At 46.0% G+C, this 8689-nt stretch overlaps 1 protein-coding gene across 1 annotated transcript; it reads left to right on the forward strand.

Moving 5' to 3' along the window:
- The first annotated feature begins 1519 nt into the window (after nucleotides 1–1519).
- Nucleotides 1520–5534, forward strand: LOC123427170 (protein NUCLEAR FUSION DEFECTIVE 4-like). Its single transcript, XM_045111144.1, has 3 exons — nucleotides 1520–2077; nucleotides 3317–4227; nucleotides 4566–5534. Exons 1-3 carry the CDS (start codon nucleotides 1739–1741, stop codon nucleotides 5047–5049), a joined length of 1734 nt encoding a protein of 577 aa, XP_044967079.1. The 5' UTR covers nucleotides 1520–1738; the 3' UTR covers nucleotides 5050–5534.
- Nucleotides 5535–8689: the final 3155 nt, after the last annotated feature.

The following is an 8689-nucleotide window of genomic DNA, read 5'->3' on the forward strand; positions in this document are numbered from 1 at the left end:
TCCGCCAGTCATGTGCAGCAGCGGTCGGTGCGCCGAGCTGTCAGGGCAAGGGCGACACAGGGGAACGTGGATACACGACCTCCTTACTCGGTCAGGGTCGGGATCCCTGTAGCCTCGCTGACCCTTCCATCATCGCGCCGCAGCACGGCCGTACACGTCAGCGCGTACTGCTGCCGTGATAGCCTCTGGTCATTCGTCTTGTCTTGTCTATGTACGACGGTACGGCCGGATGGGACAGGTGCCGTTCGTCCGGCTGGCGAGGGGCCAGCTAACCGGCCGAGCCCCGCCAGGTGGTCATGTATGTGTCGAAGAGGTGGTCGGCTACCGCCAGCCGGCGAGGTACGTGCGGGCCTGAAATGGGGTCGGCTGTCTCCAGCCGGCCGAACTCGTGAGCAGAAGGGGCCGGCTGTCGACAGTCGGCCGGACTTGGGTCGGCCGAATGGGCCGGCTATCGCTAGCCGGCCTGGGGGGCCAGGCGGCCCCAAATGTCTTGGAGACGGCTAATCTCCGCTCTTGGTATACCCGGGGGTAGTATCCCCGTCACCATTGTATTGTGTGTTTTGAAGACACAAGAGATTTTTTGTATTTAATTGTAGGATTGTTTGAGAGAGACCATCTTCATCCCACATCTTCCACAAATTGATAAAGCTTAGGTCATTCATTGGAAGAAAAATTGTTGTTGTCCTACATAACTCTGCACTTGAAGGTCCAACAACGACTACACGAATGAAGTTATAGAGTAGACATTAGCTTACGAGAGGCTCGAAGAAGCTCACCTAAGAGGCGGATATCGTTAATTTAGTAAGTTTTGATTAGTTTAGTCTAAGTTTTGGTTCATGTGAGCGCAAAATTATGAATCGACACTAAATGTTAGTTTAGTAGGTTTTATAAGCAGTTGTTTGAATTAAATTTGTGTTTGTATACACCGAATTATTTTTTACACGACTAAGTGTAGGCAATCGATCAAAATATAGAGAAGTAAAAATACTCAAATAAATAGTACTTAACTATTTAGTCCTCTAAATTTTAGGGGGTCAGCTAGAGTTGCGCTTAGTTAGACATAATATCATGATGTCTTCAAGTCATCTTCATACCTCAGTGAGGATACAATTGGTTTGGACTTCAAGCTTTTGGATTCGTCAAACAAAAAAACGTCGATCCGCGTCATCAAAGGAGTCGTCCAACTCAATGACAAAGCTCTCGGAACAATTTATTGAAATATTTTCACCATATATTCTTGATCTCCTCGTCCTTAAATAGAAAAAGATAAAAATGTTAAAGATTATTTGGAAAGAAAACGTTACATTAATATATATGCCACTTGAGAGGGAATCAACTGCACATTTATCACCTATCTTCCCATGCATGTCCCGGTGAAATGTGACCAAGGACCAGTTCTTGTAGTGTTGATAGTAGATGCATAAACATATTTTCGCTGGCTTTCCTTGGTTGCAGGAGGCAAGGCGACACACAAGGAGAAAGCGAAGCAGGACGAGACTATTTAACTGACGCCACCACGTTACTAGAGTGGTGCCAACTGAGCTGAGCTTCCTCTGCCTCAGCCAAAAGCAAGCACGGCCTCCTCTCCTCCACACAGTACACCACGCCACGCCACGCCACGCCTACACCCTGAGTGCCCGACCAGCCACATCAATCACGCAGCCGTAGTATCACCAGCTGCTACTATCGCCAGGGAGGAGCTCGGCGAGTGCGACGCCAAGGCCCAAGGGGGATCGAGATGGCGGGCGGCGGAGGGCTGGGGAAGGTGAAGGCGGGGAGCCGGCCGCCGTGGGTGGGGCTGGCGGCGGCGGTGTGGGTGCAGGTGGCCGCCGGGAGCGCCTACGTCTTCCCGCTCTACTCGCACGCCGTCAAGGAGGCGCTCGGGTACAACCAGAAGGCGCTCACCATGCTGGGCGTCGCCAACGACGTCGGCGAGAACGTGGGGCTCGTCCCCGGGGTGCTCGCCAACCGCCTCCCGCCCTGGCTCATCCTCCTCATCGGCTCCGCCTGCGCCTTCTTCGGCTTCGGCACCGTCTGGCTCGCCGTCACCAAGACCGTCGCCATGCCCTACTGGGTGGTACGTACGCTCCCCCTCCCCCTTTTCCGCCTCGCATCTCTGCGTCCACACATCCGTCATCCGAGATTGATTATCCCGCTCGCATGTCCTGTTTGTTTCCATTGATTTTTGACGGTGAACGGCGAGCCGAGCTGATTAATCGCACAATTATTCAAACCCACTTCTAGTATTCCATTCTCTGTATGATTGCCATTATTCTTTTCCAACGGCTATGATTGCCATTTTGGTGGTAATCTGTTGGGGCATGTTATGCGTTCACGCGTGTCCGTGCGTTGATTGTCTGGTGGAACTCAGCAAAGATGGCTCTTACGCCTTATGATATCTCCTTTCAAGTAAGCAAATCATTGTCTTCACATTATATGATTGACGTTAACGCCGGCAGTAGACATTTTCCTTTCATTCTGGCGTGAAGCTAAATGTGGTAGCACACATACTACTTTGTTTTTTAGTCGGGGTAGTATTATGTTCATCCGCTGAACTTGTCGTGATTTGGTTGGCCCGTTTCTGTAGGCAAAATAGTACATTGTTTATCTTGCCAATCATTTCTGCAAGTAGACCAGACTTGGTTTCGGCGTTGGACCGCTCAATGAATCTGTATTTTTTTTGTTCAACCTGCCAGCTCACACTGGTGTATTATGACCCCAATAGCCTCTACGGAACCAAGTGGTCAGCTTGGTAAGCTACCAACAAAAATTACAAATAATAGCCTCTACGGATAGAAGCAGATCTTCCTACCTGATTTTGGTGAGATTAGATATGCGGATAATCTTTTTCAATGCCAGTTTGTAGAGAGAAATTTGGCGAAAAAGACTTCTTTTCTCATGAAAAGGTCAAGCTGACTTTAGTTAATATTGTTTTATAAGGTCATCTGCAGATCACTTCAGTACTGTAGGTTTACCAGAATATATGTCCCTACCAAGAACGGTGGTATTACAGAGAGCAAGTTTATAACGGTTATAATTTTTGTGCTCAGTGATCTGGAAATTACTGCTCAACTTTTCTATTGCTCAAGTTGAGTTCACCAAAATTTCCGTCCAAACACCTGGTAGTTTGACATCATTATTTCTGCATGTTCAGTATCTCAGTGAACAAAATAAACCTTCTATGAACAAAAGTGAGCCCTTTTTGTTTGATCATCAATTTAGCTTCCTGGTGTGATCAATGATTGTTTGCACATCTTGTATCCAAAATTTCAGCATAGTCTTATGTATCATGAACGTTTTCTCTTTGCTATTGCAGTTGTGTGTAGCTCTATGTGTCGGCACAAACAGCAGTGCATGGTTGGGAACTGCGGCGCTTGTGACCAACATGAGGAACTTTCCCCTCAGCCGAGGAACCGTTGCTGGTCTCATCAAAGGTTATGTTGCTGTTAGTGCTGCTGTCTACACGGAAACGTTCAACGGAATGCTTAACAATTCGCCCACAAACCTCTTGCTATTGCTTGCTTTGGGGATCCCGGTAGCATGTGTTGTGGTGATGTATTTTGTTAGGCCCTGCACCCCGTCACTGGATGAGGATAATGCAACAGAACACAGCCACTTCGTGTTCACACAGGTCTCTAGTGTGGTTCTCGGTGTATATCTTATGGTGGCTACAATACTCGGCGATACTTTGAAACTGAGCGCGACTATCACCTACCTTTTGTTTGGTATAATGATACTCCTGCTCCTTTCTCCACTTGCAATACCAATCAAAATGACACTTTATCCAAGCAAACCAAAGGACGAGAAGGCCAGCATCCTTGTTCCATCTTATTCAACAGATAGTTTGTCCGGTGCGGATCAAGAGAATGGAGAACCGCTTCTGCGTGGCCCTTCGGCGACGTTTGTTCCAGGCAGCAATGATTCTGATGAGACCGATGTGGATGTTCTGCTGGCTGAGGGTGAGGGAGCAGTGAATATGAAGAAGAGAAAAGGACCAAGAAGAGGGGATGATTTCACATTTGCTGAAGCCTTAGTTAAGGCAGATTTCTGGCTACTGTTTATTGTATACTTTTGTGGTGTTGGCACTGGTGTCACTGCTCTGAACAACCTAGCTCAGATTGGGACTTCTGTTGGTGCTAATGACACAACTGTTTTGTTGTGCCTCTTCGGCTTCTGCAACTTTGTTGGCCGTATCCTCGGTGGATCTATCTCTGAATATTTCGTAAGGTAAGCTCTTTTCTAACTAGTTTGCAGCAACTTTATTTTGTAAGGATGCATCACAAGGATTACCCTTGATAAGTTGGGTTATCTGTCCAATGAACACATATTTCCACAATTGTTTGAAAGATTGTGGAAAAATCACTAATGCTCGTGCGCTTCTGCTAACTATTGATAGCCGTTCTAACATACTATTTTGTGATCTCAATAACTTTTATATTTTGCATCTTCTTGAAAACACATTTATCCAAAATTACCTGAACGATTTTTCTGTTGAAACATCATGAAATAATTTGGGTTGCTACTTCTGTGAATAGTTGAGTAACACTTGGCTTGATATGTTGCAGAACAAGAATGCTTCCTCGTCCTTTCTGGATGATGTGCACACAAATAATCATGGTGATAACCTTCCTCCTTTTCGCAACCGGCCTCCATAGCCTGATATACGTGTCAACGACCCTCCTGGGGATATGCTACGGGGTCCAGTTCGCCGTCATGATACCAACCGTGTCGGAGCTTTTCGGGCTCAAGGACTTCGGGCTGATGTACAACTTCATGCTCATGGTGAACCCTATCGGCGCGTTCTTTTTCTCGGCCCTCCTCGCCGGTTACGTCTACGACAAGGAGGCGGCGAGGCAGAACCCGGGCGTGCTGGACCCTGCAAACTGCTTTGGACCTGACTGTTTCAGGCTCACATTCTATGTCTGTGCCATGGTGTGTTGCTGCGGGACCCTGATCTGCCTAGTTTTCATCGCGAGGATCAAGCCGGTTTATCAGATGCTCTACGCCAGCGGGTCGTTCAGACACCCTCGACAGCAGCAGCTGTGCTGATGGATTACAATGGCATCAATAGGAAAACCTGGAAGTATGAAAAAAAAAACAGAGGAAATATCAGCTGATTGTCTACAGTTCCAGCTCCTTATTGCGTCACATTGCAGTTGCAGTGCTATATATTGTTTCAGAAGGTTGTATGCTTGATTCATCCCAATATTGGTATTGAAGCATATGAGAGAGTTCCTTTCGTTTCATAATTCGTTCCTGTTGTCTAAGGTATACCAGCCGATCGTCGAGGACAGCGCTGGACGGAAACTTGGGGGTGTGTATATATGAGCAGATGTTGTACTGTTGTAAATCAGGAGACCAGGGAGGTTTTGAGTATGCTGTGCAGTGATCAGTATCTTCTGCATTCCCCTTCGTCGTACCACGAGTTTATGTATTCTATATCAATCTCAGCAATAGCATCTTGTATTGTATGTTCTGAACTCTGAAGGGGCAGCTTGCAGTTGCTAGCAATACAATTCTTCTGAATATTTCAACACTCGTGGTTGAGCCCATGGATATTCCCATTCTAGCTTGTGCTAGTATGGTAGCATGGGCACAGAACTGAGAAATCTACTCCCTCCGGCTCATAATATAAGAACGCTTTTGACATCACTAATGTAGTGTAAAAATAAATGCTCTTATATTATGGGAACGAGGGAGTAATATCAAGAGTAGATTGTAGTTTGCACCTGGTATCCTGTTGTTTGTTACAGCTTGCCCTTAATAGCTAAGGGTCTCTGGTGGCTATCCTGTTGTTTGTTACAGCTTGCCCTTAATAGCTAAGGGTCTCTGCTGCCTATAGCCACCGTTGAGGTCGTTGTCGGCGCTGGCAAACAGCGAGCCACCGGCGGTGTGTTTTTTTTAACAAAACCAGAGTAACCGAGATCAACTTAGCGTGTTGCAATCCGAAAAGGAAAAGGAAAAATTGAAAGTAAAAAAATAAAACTAGAACATGCTCCAACGCAGGTTTTTTTTTTTTTTTTTTTTTTAAGAATGCTCCAACGCAGCTAAGATAGTAGAGAAGATCAAAGTTCCACTAGCCGGGCCGGGCCGGGGCGACAAGAGGGGATGATGTTGGCTTTCTTCGCAGGAGTCGCACTCTGCGTAGACCAGCAGCTATGGGCATGGTTGCCTCAAGTGAATGGTGTCTGCATTTCATACACATCTCGAACCAGTTTGATTGAACAAAAACAGAAAATAAATCAACATCTGCATGTTGTTTGATTGCCTGCATTGAATCAATTATCATTTTAGGACCGGCTGTTTGGTTGTTCGTTTTTGTGTTTAAGAGATGAACAGATGCAAATCACAACTGTTTGGCTGCTTACACGTTTGTGTTATGCTCACCTCATTCAAATGTGGCTACCTTACTACAACATTAGACACAATAGTAGGCAGAATCCTAACTAAGCAGCAAACAACACATAAATAAACACATAAACAACAGCTAACAACAGATAAACAAGTAGGTAACTCGCAGCTAAACATCCATACTTCTAACGGGGCATAAGTTTTGAAACAGCATGGGCATCCGAGAACGTATCCTGTGCACCGGTTGAACTGGTGCACCGACTGCACCAAATGATTATGGACCGTTGGATGCATAATATATGAAACAGATTTATTATAAGAAGTGCTACTGCTACATTTTACATTCCGAACCTCACAAAATCATTGAAATGCATGAATAGTCTCGAACATACCTGTCGTCCATTTCCTTCCCCTATTCTTCAATCCGTGGGATCCCCTCGTCTCTACACCACACCATCAAACTAGTACAAGCTAGGGTTAGGAAAATTTCTCCATCGCCTCTCTCCTACGTACTCCCTCTGTTCCGTATTATAGGTCGTTAAAGAGCCTCTCTCCTACGTACTCCCTCTGTTCCGTATTATAGGTCGTTAAAGAAATTCACGTACAATTTTTTTTACGAAGTGAAACTTTTTAACTTTTTAAAAATGCCCTCCCATTGCTACACTCGCTCTCGCCGTCGTTCCCCTCGCTCCACTCGCTCGGGCTATTGTTCCCCGTCGTCGCCGCCCAGATCTCGTCCTCTCGCCCGCCTCTCCTCTCCTCTCCATCGTTGTTGGTCCCTCCTCTCCTTCCCGTCGCTGGCTTCTCCTCTCCCCACCACCGCACCACCACCCTTTTCTTCCATGGCGTGCACCAAGGTCAAAAGATTAAAGCTTTAGGCACCGGCAACGAGCTTCTGGGCGGCGGACGCACTGGATCCGCGTGCGCCGACGAACTGGGGGCATCCGCGGCCAGCTACACGGAGGGCAGCACCGCATCGCCGGAGCTCATCCAGGAACTGGCACGGGCGTGAAGAGCTCAAGCTCGAGATGGACCCGCATCTGGATGTCGTCATGATGAGGAGCTGGAGCCGAATCAGGATGCTGCCATGAGCTGGACTTCCCCGGCCACGACGCCGACGCCGGCTCCGTGAGGTTTGTTTGTAGCTTCAGTTCAGTTTAGCTCATGGAGGCCAATGGGGATTTTTCTTCTGCTCCCGCGTTGGCGTTGAACTGGGAATTTTTATAGCTTCAGTTCATTTTCGCTTGGTTGCACTCTAGATGCTAGATGGATGGATGGAGTAGGATTACTTAGTGGATGCGTTAGTGAGGCTGGATGCATTAAGTAGCTTATTTCCGTTCTACAAGAACTACACGGCGGATAGTAGATCGGACCTACTACAGTTATGGCTCCGAGCTTACTTAGTTGGAGAAAAATCATCTCATCTCATTTTTTCATGACGTTGACTATCATGCGAAAAGTTAAATGTCCGACAACATTTATCATGGATATGTGCCACTAGTGCACCAGTTGAACCCTTATAACATCACTTCGGACAACTTTGTAAGATTTTTTTACCATCGCGTCACTAATCCATCTTTTTTATACGTTGTTCTTAAGAAAAACAGTTTGCTAACTATATTATTATTGCTAACAGGTACTTCCGCCAGAGACCGTGCCTAAATGGATGTTTACCACCGGTGATTTGCAAATGGTTAGCTTACGACCAACCCCGATTAATTACCGTGGTAAATATAGGATATCTCAAAGTAAAGACACTATGAAAATCAAAGGATGGAGAAGTGCAATACAAGCATCCATGATCCCATTTGTAGAAGAATACTTGCGCATCCCACAAGTTGGAGATAGGTTGATCTGTGTTCTTCAATACGGAGATGTCGGAGTTCGCCTTTACTTTACTTTTTTACCTAGGAGAGAGTAGTAGTTAGTGTTTCAACCTTGTGATAACTTGGTCATTTGCTACTATAATGACAACCAGAATAATGAGGAGTTTATCTTTGTTATGTTATTTTACCTAGTATGATGAAGAGCTTTTTAACTAGTATGTACAATGATGAGGAGTAATACGTTGTCATGTAATGATTTCTTCATTGCTATATGTATGTACTAGCTAGTGTCTAGTTGACACCGACCGAAAACACCAACAAGCATAAGGAACCAAAGATAATGGACATAAAAAAGAAAAGGGGGAAACACAATATGAAATCCCTAAACCCTTCAAAAACCTCTAAACCCCTCTTTAAAATAAAAAAACAACGCCTGAAAGTTGTTGACGCGTGGCCGTCTTTTAGTCTCGGTTGGTGACACCAACCGGGACTAAAGGTCCTTGGCCCCTGGT

This window comes from Hordeum vulgare, chromosome 2H (assembly GCF_904849725.1).
Source record: "Hordeum vulgare subsp. vulgare chromosome 2H, MorexV3_pseudomolecules_assembly, whole genome shotgun sequence".
Classification (NCBI taxonomy): domain Eukaryota; kingdom Viridiplantae; phylum Streptophyta; class Magnoliopsida; order Poales; family Poaceae; genus Hordeum; species Hordeum vulgare.

Coding starts and splice junctions, on each gene's coding strand:
- LOC123427170 (XM_045111144.1), top strand. CDS start 1,739: ATGGCGGGCGGCGGAGGGCTGGGGAAGGTGAAGGCGGGGAGCCGGCCG. Junction 2,078..3,316: donor TCGCCATGCCCTACTGGGTG/GTACGTACGCTC, acceptor TTGCTATTGCAG/TTGTGTGTAGCTCTATGTGT. Junction 4,228..4,565: donor ATCTCTGAATATTTCGTAAG/GTAAGCTCTTTT, acceptor GATATGTTGCAG/AACAAGAATGCTTCCTCGTC.